Genomic DNA, 14,314 nt, shown 5'->3' with positions numbered 1-14,314 from the left:
GGATACCGATATGCCCACAGCTCTTCCATTTTAAAAGTCAAACCTGGGTGCTTGGGTGGCTCAGTCGGTAAGCATCTGACTTCGGCTCAGGTAATGATCTCACTCACAGTTCATGAGTTCAAGTCCTGCATCAGGTGAGCACAAGTCCTGCCTGCCTCTTGATCCAGTATCCCTGCTGGGAACCATTCATTTCCCTAAGTATGGAGAACCTCTATATATCATGTGGCGGATTTTTCCTTTTTCTTTTACTTAAGCCTTTGAAAAGAAGTTCTTAGAGGCATCTGGAATATATACTATGCTTCTCAAAATATAAATTAATTTCCCTGATTAATGATTTATAATAATTATACTTTCAGAAAAATACCATAAGTATGCTTTGGTAGGTGAATCAAACTATACTTAGATAGGGCCCTATCTATCTGACTGGATTAACAAACAAAATAACATCTGAGTTAAAACAGCTGGTAATTTGTAGTGTTTGCGCACCATGATTTAGAATCCACCATGCCCATGTTTTAGGATGCATGGCTCTAGATGAGAAGAGTTTAGGTAAGAATATTGCAAATCTGCTAGATAATGCATGTAACAATTTATATCAGGGTGTGGTAGGAAAGGAGTGCTAAAAACACTATAAACTTATCTTTGCAATGAAGCTTTAAAAGCTAATTCATTCAGGGGCACCTGGGTGGCTCAGTCGGTTAAGCATCCAACCCCCGATTTTGGTTCAGGTCATGACCTCATGAACCTCAAACCCCACACTGGGATTCTCTCTCTCCTTCTCTCTCTGCCCCTCCTCTGTTAGCGTTCTCTTTCTCAAAATAAAAAAATAAATTTATAAAAATAAGTAAAAGGTAATCGTTCAAATGCTAGGCAAGGCAGCCCAAGAAGACAAGCTGTCATTGGCACTGGATTCTGTCTACAGAAGCAAGAACAGTCTCTGGATCCTAGCTCTCTCTACTTTTCCAATGGTATTTAACTAACAAGGTACTCTCGCTGGGAGGGAGCTGGAGCTAGAGCTGCAAGAGGTGAACGCAGGCTCTCCAGTGCCTGGGTCTAGGAGGGGGTGGGAGACAACAGTTCAGACATCTAGTCTATCTTTGACCAAATGCCACATCTCAAGCCCAAAAGGTTTAGATCTCTTTGCAAGTGACGATCCAATGTGACCTGGTTTTGTGATTCTTTTTAAACTGGGAAATTCATATTTTACTGAAGATGTGTAAAGGCAATGGAGAAGGGTGGTTTGCGTCATACATGCTCAGCAGCTCACCTGAAAAATCTGAAGGAAATTTTTTTCTTTGGGAAAGAAAAAAGAAGGTGGGTGTGGCATAAGCTTAGAAAATGTGGATACAGACAAAACGTGAGAGGTCTGGCACCAGTCACTTGAGGGGAAAGGGTGGGAAAACTGAAAGGCCACCGTGACCTGCAAATGCCCTAACATCCCTCCCTGCCGATCACAAAGCCTAGCATCTTCTAAGAAACAAAGATCATTTCCAAGAAGCAGGAGTCTGCAGAGCAAGATTTTGCCTTTTCTTCTCGCCTTTGAAAGAGGGTGGCTGACCGATGGGGACTGCCTTTCTACAAGGGGCATTTCCCTAGCAGCCGTTCTCAGCCTGGGCTCCTTGAGACAATTAAGACTGAATGCTGCAGTAGTTAAGTCACCCACTCTCCTCCAGATCTAGAATAGTTACTAGCTATCTGCCAAGCTTGGGAGAATGCAAAAAGAGGCACTCGAATCATTCTCCATGGGGTTTAATTCTGCTGAAGAACCCTGGCTGGAAGAAAGCATGCTAAGGTACTATCTTATACTGTGACTCAGACATCAGAGAAACACACAGTAGCCAAGCCATTTGTCTGTGGTTTGAGAGGTGATTAGCAACCTGTGCCCTCAGTTGTTCCAGAACACATCATCTCATTTTCTTTTTGGTATCTCCGGGGAAGTGACCTCCAATGTCCGCCTTCTCTTCCCCAGCTGCTCAAGATTTCTGATTCCTGTGTCACTATCCAGACTGACCGAATTGACTACATAGTTTTTGCAGGCACAGCTAACTAAACTTATCTCTGTTCCCATTTTTTATACCCTCCCCCATTTCACTAAAATCATACTTATAAACAATTAAGGCTTCATCCATTCACAGCATTAGCCTGAGAGAATACTCACAAAGCACTAACCACACGAAGTCTTTTGTTATGTAGTCTTGGAATTCCTCTAACAAATTTATCTAGAAACGACTCTTTACTAATAGAAGCCATCATTGGTAGGAAATGAGGGTGAGGAACTATCTTTTTCCCATTCTAATTTTCATTAGAATTATGTCTGCTGATTTGGCAGAAAAATTCTTCTTAAGATTATATGCAAGCATATATGGCTGTAGAAATTCTTTTAGAGCATAAATATCAAAGAAATTCACTGACAACACACCCATTTCAAATGAATTATATACAATGAAAGATGAGCTTGGGTGGAGGGCCGCTTTGCCATGTATTCCATGTTTTTTATGTGTGAGTGAAGAAGAGACTCAGGGTTGTAAAGCAACAGCTCTTGCAATGTGCCACAGGGACTTTTTGTTCATCTGAAAGCTTTCTCTCCTCCATTAAGAATACAGAATGAGCAACGTCCTTCCATTTTCTTCTTGAATTGCCGCTGAGCCCACTCTGCTCTTCAGGGAACATATCAAATTGCTACGACTATCGCTCAGGCACCACTGTAAATGTAGCAAATCTTCACTCACATAAGAGACCTAATGCCCCTAACCAGACAGTCTGCAGGATGGTGCTGGCATCTGAAGTGATATTATTCACCTTCTTTGAAGGAATGACATGATTGATATCCTTTTCTGCATAACAGCAAAGTAGCCCTTGAACACGAACAGGCAAGGAACACGAGAAGCAGGATGCCACCCGTGACCAACAGACAGATGAAATGCCAGGTCATGCACACACTTACTTGCCAGAGCCTTTTTTCCAGCTGCATGGTAGGCTACAATATATTTCTTCCCCTCTCTATCCTCTGTTTTTGTCTCTAATCCTGGAAACAGAGATTTAATCGCTTGATGGATGATGGTTCTTTTCTCTTTGGTGTCCTCAATAACCTATTAAAAACAAATCATGCTACTACTGATTGAAGAAACATTAAATGGGGAAATAACACTAATGAAGTAGTAAAATCACTAGTCAGGTTATCAGCTGTGCAAAGTAACAGAGGTACATGGGTATGATTTCAACAATCCTTTTTTTTTTAAATTATTTTTTAACATTTATTTATTTTTGAGAGATACACATAGAGTGCAAGGTGGGGAGGGCTGAGAAAGAAAGGGAGACACAGAATCCGAAGTAGGCTCCAGGCTCCTAGCAGTCAGCACAGAGCCGGATGCTGGGCTCGAACTCACGAACCAAGAGATCATGACCTGAGCCGAAGTCGGATGCTTAACCGACTGAGCCACCCAGGCGCCCCTTCAACAATCTTTTAGAGCTTCATCATACCGCACATCTTAAGAGCCTGTTTATGGGGCATGACTCTCTGCCAGGCACTATACCAGGAACTTCAGAGTCACTGTCTTAGTTAATCCTTATCATCTCCCTACCATGCTACCAGTATACCCACTTGGAGATCAGGAAAACGAGGTTAAGAGAAGGACCTAAGGTCGTACAGCTGGAGGGCAGCAGAGCCACGTGTACAGTCCAGGCTGTGACTCCAGAGCCACCCATCACACATACCCCTGCTCAGGGACTCTGCTGGGCGAACACCTCAGGGCTCACAGATGGAAATGGAGGCAAGTTGTGCCTTTCAGGATATCAGAAACTCAACTCCCTTGAATAGTCCAATCTACACTGCCTCACAATGAATCTTATTCCATACTGGATTATTTTATAATGGTGTTCTCATATATTTGTTCGTAATAAAAAAAAATCAACATCAAAAAATGTAAACTTATTATGTAAGGAACTGTTGCTCAATTTTTGAATGTGTCTCACACTAAGAAATACATTTCACATCTGGAGTCAACAGTCAGAAATATATACATGCACCTGCCTTACTAAAAATCTAGAGGGGTACCGGGGTGGCTCAGTCATTAAGCATCTGACTCTTCATTCTGGCTCAGGTCATGATCTCACGGTTCATGAGTTTGAGCCCTGCATCAGGCTACATGCTGACAGCACAGAGCCTGCTTCAGATCCTCTCTTTGCCCCTCCCCTGCTCATGCTCTCGATCTCAAAATAATACATTTTTTAAAAATCTAAAAAATCTTACAAAATAATATTTATCCTTAATGCGTATAATACACAGTTATTTTCTATTTAATTTATTGCACTTAAACAAATGTCGGGGGACACCTGGATGGCTCAGTTAGTTAAGCATCTGACTCTCGATGTCGCCTCAGGTCATGATCTCACAGTTGGTGGGACTGAACCACCCTTAGTCGCTTCTAATTTCACCTGTTTCTGCACCTGTTTAAGTTTCTACAAGATTTAAAATTACAAACATGGCTCACATAATTCTACTGGACATCACTCAGAAGAATAAAATTTTCCTAACAAAAGCTTTTGAAAAAACATCTACTAGCCCATTTAGTAGCTGAGTTCTCCTTTTCTTCAATAGCAGAAGCTGAGTCAAGTTGAGCAAAGAAATGTTCCCTTACTTCTTTCCCAACTCCTCTCCCTCCAAGACCCACTTGACAGCCAGAGGCTGCTAGAGGGAGAGCCAGGGCCAGGGCCTCCCTATTAGGCCACACATCCGTTAGATGGTGGCAGTCCTTTGGCTACAGACACTGTGACAGAATAGTCACTTTGTGGTCTGAACAACACATTTCTTTCTTTCTTTCTTTTTTTTTTTTTTTTAATATTTATTTTTGAGAGAGAAAAAGACAGACAGACAGACAGTCAAAGAATCTGAAGCAGGCTCCAGGCTCTGAGCTGTTGGCACAGAGCCCAACACGGGGCTTGAACTCATGGACCGCAAGATCATGACCTGAGCTGAAGTTGCACACTTAACTGACTGAGCCACCCAGGTGCCCTGTGGAACAACGCATTTCTTTGTTGACTTGTGGTCATATAAAATTTTCTTACGACATAACATTTTTTTGCTATAGTATGTCTGGATACTGGTTATTTGCCACTGATCAAAACATTTTTAGGGTAATGCTCTTTTACATCAAATAGGGCAAAGTCTTCATTTCGTCAACTACTGTAATTTTTCTAATAGATGCTTATAGACTTTACTCAAAAAGAAGCAATGAAAATCCTGAAATGTATGTTTTTGTGCTATTTACCTCGATGGCAACACTAGTTTCCTTATTTTTAAAAAGCTGGAGCTCTTCTAAACGATGCTTTTCTTCAGCTGTCAAAACCGTAAATACGTCTTCCGATGGATCCTTGAAAATAACAATGAAACTCCCAGTGAGTCACACACAGAACTCAAAGCTGTTACAGCTCTATAGTTCTGGATCTCTCGGAAATGCTAAGTCAATGCTGTTAGAGTTCTATAGTTCTGGATCTTTCGGAAGTGCTATTTTATAGGCAAAGTGGCTTGTCAGAGAACTGCTCTTACCTCCTCATCCACGGGGACAGACAAGTCATCCAAATGGCTGATGCGTCCGTCTTTTCCTATTTCATGAACAACAAAGTCGGAGTATCTGATGAAAAGAAAACACAAACTTTCAAAGCATTAACATTTTGCTTCTGATTAATTTTAGGAGGAAGTTTATCAACATTAAGCTTCATGGTTACATGAAAATTTTTTTTTTAATTTTGGGGTTTTTTTTTGAGACAGCATACTTGCGAGCAGGGGAGGGGGCAGATGGGGGTGGGGGGGAGAGGTAGAGGGAAGGGGGGGGGGAGAGAGAGAGAGAGAGAGAGAGAGAATTGCTACGTGGAGCTTGACCCCACAACCCTGGGATCATGACCTGAACTGAAACCAAGGGTCAGATGCTTAAGTGACTAAGCCATCCAGGAGCCCCAAAACAGGAATTTTTTTTTTTTTTTTAATTCTTCATTACTAAGTTCATGTGCAGTTTTTTTTTTTCTGGTTTCTTAAAGAATGCTACGCCACAGCTTGCATTCTTCACACAGAACGTAAAGACCCTCTGAGCTTTAGAATGTTCTTTCAGAGAATTGCATAAATCAAAGCTTATTACCCTATTGATTATATAAACAGTCCATACTAAGGTGAATCATAAACTACGGCATGGTTAATTGAATCAGAACCCCGTTGGGGCGCTTGGGTGACTCAGTCAAGTCAGTTGAGAAGCAGACTTTGGCTCAGGTTTGTGAGTTCAAGCCTGGTGCTTTGCACTGACAGTACAGGGTTGCTTCGGATTATCTGCCCACCCTCTCCCTGCCCCTCCCCCCCAATATAAACATTAAAAAATATATATCACAACCCAGTATATCTACTATGAACCAACCTGAAGCTTGCCTTTATGCTAAATATTCTACACACATTATTTAAAACCTTCTCAAAAACCACAAGGTAGTATTAGGAACCATTTTTTGAATAAGGATACTATGTAACTAGTCTAGATTCATACCCAGATCCTTCTGGCTCCAAAGACTACCTTCTTTCTACTGTAGATGTGGCACATTCAGGTGGAAGAGTTAAGGATTTAAGATTTTAAGACCAATTCAAGAGAAAACTTAAAACCATTTAAAATAATTTATTTTAAAGAAGTGAACAGCACTCATTTACATATTAGCAAGGCTTGACACAAAAATTATTTTTTATTTACTCATTTGATCTTGAAATGGCTTCATCTGCTCATTTAGACAGCTCTCCTCCATCCTATTCCTTTGTGATCGTCAATAAACCATTCTTGGGGACAGAAAGTTAAATAGAACATATTGGTGATGGAGACGCGGGGGGCAGGAGAGGGGGGGTAGAGACACAGAATCCGAAGTAGGTTCTAGGCTCCGAGCTGTCAGCACAGAGCCCGATGCGGGGCTCAAACCCACAAACTGTGAGATCATGACCTGAGCCAAAGTCAGACACTTAACCAAGTGAGCCACCCAGTCGCCCCCCTTGCTAATTTCTTTCTAAAGAACAAATAGAATGCCAAATTATGGAGAGAGCCCAATGTCCATTGACTGAAGAACATTTACAGAAGATGTGGTAGATATACACAAGAGAATATTACTTAGCCATCAAAAAGAATGAAATCTTGCCATTTCCAATGACAATACACTGTGGATGGAGCTACAATGTATTACACTAAGCAAAATAAATCAACCAGAGAAAGGCAAATACCATATGATTTCACTCCTATGTGGAATTTAAGACACAAAACAAAAGAACAAAAGAGTGGGGGGAGAGAAGAGAGGGAAACAAACCACAAGAGACTCTTCATGATAGAGAACTGAGGACTGATGGAGGGAGGTGGGTGGAGGGGTGGGCTAGATGGGTGAAGGGTATAAGGAGGGCACTTGTTACAATGAGCACTGGGTGTTGTATGTAAGTGATGAATCACTGAATTCTACTCCTGAAACCAATACCATACTGTATGTTAACTATAATTTAAGTAAATAAAAAACAAAAAACCAGAAAAACAAATAGAACAAAAATAACTTTACATGTAAGTGAAACATACCTTTCTTTCAAGATGCCTGAGAATCCCTGATGAGAACTTACAAACTTGGTGATGCCAACGTCAAGTTCAGTGAGGCCGTGCTTCATCATGTCTGCAAAACTCTCAGCTTCCTCCTCCTCCTCACCCTCCTCAGAGAGGCCATCTTCCTCCTCCTCTTCCTCTTCTTCCAACTGCACATCAGAATTCTTTGTACCCTCTCTGGCACTCACAGCCTCAGGTGGCTCAGGCACGTTGACCCCACTGGGTGGAGAGACATGCTCCAGCTCACTCTGACTTTTGGTCAGACAATGGTCCAAGATCTTCTGTCTTTTTGCCTCCTCAGCTGGGGCCACCCTGTCATTGTCTTCAACAGCAACAGACCCACGTTTCAGCGACACACCAGTCACTTCTGTCATCTCCATGTTTAAGGCTCCAAGAAAACATTTAAGAGAACCTTTTAGGAAGGAAGAGAGCGTAGGAAGTAACAATCAGTTCCTTAAAGTGGGTTTCAGCAAACAGAGGCACAGTTAACTTTGTTCCTAGGGTTCTAAAACTCATCTATTAAAATAATTTTTCCTGATGCTGGTGTATATATTTGGTGGCATAGAAAAATGGCACAACACTTCTGCATAGAATTTGAGAGTATGCCTCAAAAAAAAACTTTAAAAAATGTATGCCCTTTGACCCAGAAATACTACTTTCAGGGTGTATCTTTTATTTATTTATTTATTTATTTATTTATTTATTTTTTAACGTTTTATTTATTCTTGAGACAGAGAGAGACAGAGCATGAATGGGGTGGGGGGGGGGCAGAGAGAGAGGGAGACACAGAATCGGAAGCAGGCTCCAGGCTCTGAGCCATCAGCCCAGAGCCCGACGCGGGGCTCGAACTCATGGACCGCGAGATCGTGACCTGAGCTGAAGTCGGACGCCCAACCGACTGAGCCACCCAGGCGCCCCCAGGGTGTATCTTAAAATAACTGAAGTGCTTACAATTTTAGGTTTAAGGATACTCATTTCAGTACTTTTACATTAACAAAAAACAGAAAAATGATGCCTGCGTCTGTAAATTAAACAATACAATGAAACAATACGAACAGAAGCTGGGAAGGATGGTTTCTTCTAGCACAGAATATGGGTGGCTGGGCACAGCAGGGAGACGTGCTGGTTTTAGTGAATACCGTAGTTGATCACTTGAACTTTGTTTCATGTAGATTATTCTTTAAAAAAAAAAACAAAACCTGATTAAATAAAAATAGTGCAGGGGCGCCTGGGTGGCTCAGTCGGTTGAGCAGCCGACTTCGGCTCAGGTCACGATCTCACAGTCCGTGAGTTCGGGCCCCGCGTCGGGCTCTGTGCTGACCGCTCAGAGCCTGGAGCCTGTTTCAGATTCTGTGTCTCCCTCTCTCTCTGACCCTCCCCCGTTCATGCTCTGTCTCTGTCTCAAAAATAAACGTTTAAAAAAAAAAAAATAGTGCATAAATACACTTATTGACAGGAACGCATACTAGTATCATATTAAAAAAAAAAAAGCAAGGGGGATGTGAAGTTGCTTAATGGGTTATAAAGTTTCAGTTTTGCAAGATTAGAAAGAGTTCTGCATATTGGTTCCACTACAGTATGAATGTACTTAACGCTACTGAACTGTATGCTTAAAAGTGGAGATGATGCCACATGTTATGTGCATTTTGCCACAATTTAAACAATACAGACTATCATGTAAGCAACCCACACACAATGTAATGAGGGAAAGTCTAAGAAGCCATACACACCTCCCAGGACTGGGCGGCTTGCCAGAGGGGTAACATGTGGCAGTCAAAATAAATACATCTATCTAATTTGACCTTACTTGGTGCTCTTGGTAAATTAAGGATAAAAGTTTTCCTACATTAATTATATACGGAGGTGTTATAATTAAAATGCTAATGAACTTACTAAGCATACTCATAAAGAACATAAATGAGCAGAAAACTAACATTCTAAGGTTCTCCGAAGCCTAGTTAACAAGAAACCCAACTACAGAAGCATCTACAACAGAATAATAACAACAATGAGCTAAAGTTTAAGAATCCACATTTGAAGGGTGCCTGGCTGGCTCAGTCAGTGGAGCACGTGACTCTCTTGATCTTGGGGTCATCAGTTTCAGGCCCATCTAGAGATGACTTAAAAAAAAAATCCACATTTGATCTTGGCTCACTGTCAACAATCTAGAATGGAAAGAAAAAGTAAAGAAGAATGCAAATACATGCACAAAACGAAAGAAACAGGAATGATGACTACAAAAAAAATGGGAGAAAAGGTACAGAAAGATGCCAGTAAAACCAATTTCCTTTGAAAGACAAAAAAATTAAATAAAGAAAATGGAAGAAACCAAGAATCTGGAACAGAAGTAGACCACAACTATACAAAAATTACCTCTAATTCAATTAGGAAAGCATTTATTCTCTATTTGTTCTAAGCAAGGTCAAGTAAGAAAAAGAATGGTTTATGAAATGCTGGTGCTATTCATGCTCACTTTCTATCAACAAGGCTGCCCTCACAGAGCCTGCGCGCCAATGTGGGAGACACAAAGGGCACAGGTCACTCAGGGACTACAGGAACAAAGACCTCAGAGGGCACTGCCGGTGAGGGTGTCAGAGAAGACACCTTTCCTTATGGCAGACCAGAAACGAACACCTGAGCCCGGCTGTGAGAAGCGGGTGAGGTCGCGGAACGCGGGGAGGAGGCTGTTTGGGGGGATGGTCGGGCATGTGCAGAGGCGTGGGAGCCCAAATAGGGTAAAACACACAACGAGCGAGTCTGGAGGTAAAGCTAGCGAGTGGGCAGATGCTAGACCTGCAGAATGGAGGGGATTCCATCCTGAAAACCAAACCACCTCTAGACTCATGAGTTAGAAAGGTGTCGCAGTGCCTCTTTGAAGAGAAACAGGGGTTAGATAGAAGATTCGCTGAGAGGGTATAGCTGAGGGTCACTTGGCTGTCTCAGTTGGAAGAGTGCACGACTCTTGATCTCGGGGCTGTGAATTTGAACCCCACATTGGGTGTAGAGATCACTAAAAAAAATAAAACTTAAAAAAGAGGGTATGACCGAAATTGAGTCAAGAAATTAGTATAACATGATCTAAGACTGAGACAAGGATGACAGAAACAAAGTTTGGATTCAGGGACATTTAGGAGGTGGTGGGAACAGGACTGTATGACAAATGTGGGCAAAAAGAGGAAATACCCTAGGATGACTCAGGTGTTCTGCCTTAGGGATCTCAGAGGACAGGGGAGCTCTTCCTGACACGGAACCCCAGAAGAGAAGCAGGGAGTAGGAAGACAAGCCCACTTATGGTCCTGAGGTGTCACAGATACCTGGGAACATCCGGAAGCCAGTCACTACATTGTGTTACACATACTCTCAACCCCAAACGTGCAATGGCGTCCCAGCTGGCATGCCAGGGTCCACTAGGAGATCCTGATACCTTTCCACGCCTGAACTCTCAGCAGGGAGGAAAGCAGAGCCAATGACAACCACATCAGTATCGTGGCTCAGGGACTTTGCTGTCAGCACATGTCTACCTCCTTCCCAGAATGCAGAGAATTCATCAAGCTCCTTTTTAACAACTGATGGTCATAAGCCACATCAATTACTTCCTCTGAAGAAATGTCTGCTCCATCCTGCTTTGACACTGCCCATCATCCAGCAACCTGTACCATTATCTTCCACACACCTGCAACAACTCAGGCCCAGGGTCCCAATGAGTTCCTGCTTCCAGTCTGACTGCTCATGAGCTCTCTCCAATGGGAAGTCCTCCACACCTGTCTAAGATCACCCCTGGCCTCATCAGTCCTTCAAGGCTCATCTGAAGGCCATGAGTCCTGACTGCTGTGCCTTCCTCTCTACTAACTCCGTCTTCCCATTTTACCTCCCTTCATCTGCACTACAATGTGGGCACCTGGGTACCATACTTTTCTCCTGCCATTTTCTAGCTGTCCGTCGAAGTAAATTAATTTCTCCAAGCCCCTGTTCTTCATCTGTAGAATGGGAATGACATGTGTATCACAAGACTGCCGCGAATTTTAAATGAAATGATAAACACTACATCCTGGTTAGATATAGTAGGAACAAAATAAGCTAGTCCCCTTCCCCCCTCAAGAAGTCTGCAGATTTTTTGAGGACATTATTTCTTTTATACATGCCGCAGAATTCAGAGTGGTATAACAGCCTTCTATAGACATTTTGTAGATTTCTTGGAACAGGTGCTGAAACTGTTCCCCACCTGTAGAGATCAAAGTCACACTAAGTAGCAAATGCCTAATGAAATAGTGGACCTGGACAAGCACCACGAATGGCCCACTAACATACATGACAGGCAGACACTGCACGTCCCTGAAAGCACATGCTGTGAAGTATTCTGACTGAAACTCTATGTCTAATTGGTAGTTTCAACAGCACACAGACAGAAGATGTTAACCACCACCATGGGGAAGCAATCAGCAACATTCTGAATGTGGGAAACTCTACCAGGACAAAGACAGTTCCCTCAACTAATAAAAAGCAAGGGGAAAAAGAGGGAGGGGAACTTACATATAAACCTACAAAGAAATGCAACGAGTGGATCCTTCTTCAAACAAGTCAACTATTTAAAAAAAGCATTTAGAGGGGCTCCTGGGTGGCTCAGTCGGTTGAGCATCCGACTTCGGCTCAGGTCACGATCTCATGGTCCGTGAGTTCGAGCCCCGCGTCAGGCTCTGGGCTGATGGCTCAGAGCCTGGAGCCTGCTTCCGATTCTGTCTCCCTCTCTCTCTGCCCCTCCCCCGTTCATGCTCTGTCTCTCTCTGTCTTAAAAATAAATAAATGTTAAAAAAAAAAATTTAAAAAAAAAAAAGAAAGAAAAACAAAAATAAAAAAAGCATTTAGAAAAGTATTTGATGGCTGTAGCAACTTCTTACTCCACATGTCTCCGGAGGCAAGGGAAACAAAAGCAAAAATGAACTATTGGGACCTCATCAAAATAAAAAGCTTTTGCACAATGAAGGAAATAATCAGTAAAACTAAAAGGCAACCGACGGAATGGGAGAAGATATTTGCAAATGACATATCACAAAAAGGATTAGCATCCAAAATCTATAAAGAACTTATCAAACTCAATACCTAAAAAACAAGTAATCCAGTGAAGAAATGGGCAAAAGACATGAATAGACACTTCTCCAAAGACATCCAGATGGCCAACTGACACATGAAAAAATGCTCAACATCACTCATCATCAGGGAAATACAAATCAAAACCACAATGAGAGGGGTGCCTGGGTGACTCAGTGGGTTAAGCGTCTGACTTCAGCTCAGGTCATGATCTCATGGTTTGTGAGTTCAAGCCCCGCTTTGGGCTCTGTGCTGTCAATTCAGAGCCTGGAGCTTGCTTCAGATTCTGTCTCCCTCTCTCTCTGCTCCTCCCCCACTCACACTCTGTTTCTCAAAAAATGAATAAACGTTAAAAAAAATTAAAAATAAATTTAAAAAACCACAATGAGATACCACTTCATACCTGTCAGAATGGCTAATATTAACAACTCAGGCAACAACAGATGTTTGTGAGGATGCACAGAAAGAGGATCTCTTGTATACTGTTGGTGGGAATGCAAACTGGTGCAGCCACTCTAGAAAACAGTGTGGAGGTTCCTCAAAAAATTGAAAATGGAACTACCCTACGACCCAGCAATTGCACTACTAGGTATTTATCCAAGGGATACAGGTGTGCTGTTTCTAAGGGGCACATGCACCCCAATGCTTATAGCAGCACTATTGACAATAGCCCAAGTATGGAAAGAGCCCAAATGTCCCTCGATGGATGAATGGACAAAGAAGATGTGGTATATATATACAATGGAGTATTACTCAGCAATCAAAAAGAATGAAATCTTGCCATTTGCAACTACGTGGATGGAACCAGAGGGTATTATGCTAAGTGAAATTTGTTAGTCAGTGAAAGACAAATATATGACTTCACTCATATGAGGACTTTAAGATACAAAACAGATGAACATAAGGGAAGGGAAGCAAAAATAATATAAAAAACAGGGAGCGGGACAAAACGTAAGAGACTTCTAAATATGGAGTACACAAAGGGTTGCTGGAAGTGTTGTAGGAGGGGGGATGGGCTACATGGTCAGGGGCATTAAGGAATCTACGCCTGAAATCATTGTTGCACTCACTACACGCTAACTTGGATGTAAATTTTAAAAAACAAGTAAGCAAGCATTTGAGATGATGAGGGATGCAAAATACTGGGAATATTTGATGACATCAAGGTAGTACTGTTAACTTTTAAAGGTGCAATTATGTTACTGTGGTTACATTTAAAAACAGAATCCTTATGTTTTAGACACACTAACAAATATTTATGGTTGAAAAGTTACGAAGTCTGGAATTTGGCTTCAAAATAATTTACCAGTGGTGAATGGAAGTGGAGGGGGTACAGATTTGAAACCAGGTTCATAATTATTGAAACTGAGTGATGGGAACATGGGGAGGTTATCACATCTTCTACGGTAAGCTTTTTATTACAAAAAATTTCAAACATATGAAGTATAAAAAGATACACAAACTATTGTGTTCTGATCAACCACTATTTTACCCTTTTTTCTGTTCTGCTCTCTCTCATCACGTGTTCTTCAAACAGGTCCCAAGATACCGTCTCTCCACTGTCACTTTTTTTTAATAATTAAAAAAAAATCTGATGTGCAGGCCTGATGCGGGGCTCAAACTCACAAACC

General features: G+C 41.9%; 1 protein-coding gene across 10 annotated transcripts in view; it reads right to left on the bottom strand.

Moving 5' to 3' along the window:
- The window catches only part of PUS7 (pseudouridine synthase 7), a 76,171-nt gene that overhangs the window by 35,082 nt on the left and 26,775 nt on the right, over positions 1-14,314 (bottom strand). For all 10 annotated transcript variants that reach the window (XM_042964671.1, XM_042964628.1, XM_042964635.1 and 7 more), the window contains 4 exons: positions 7,578-8,010; positions 5,546-5,630; positions 5,268-5,369; positions 2,945-3,089 (listed from right to left, as the gene is read on the bottom strand). In XM_042964671.1, coding sequence (XP_042820605.1) covers positions 2,945-3,089; positions 5,268-5,369; positions 5,546-5,630; positions 7,578-7,978 — 733 coding nt within the window. In that variant the 5' untranslated portion in view covers positions 7,979-8,010. The remainder of the gene's footprint in view (positions 1-2,944; positions 3,090-5,267; positions 5,370-5,545; positions 5,631-7,577; positions 8,011-14,314) is intronic.

This window comes from Panthera tigris, chromosome A2, assembly GCF_018350195.1.
Source record: "Panthera tigris isolate Pti1 chromosome A2, P.tigris_Pti1_mat1.1, whole genome shotgun sequence".
Taxonomy (NCBI): domain Eukaryota; kingdom Metazoa; phylum Chordata; class Mammalia; order Carnivora; family Felidae; genus Panthera; species Panthera tigris.
This window is presented reverse-complemented; position numbering and strand designations above follow the sequence as displayed.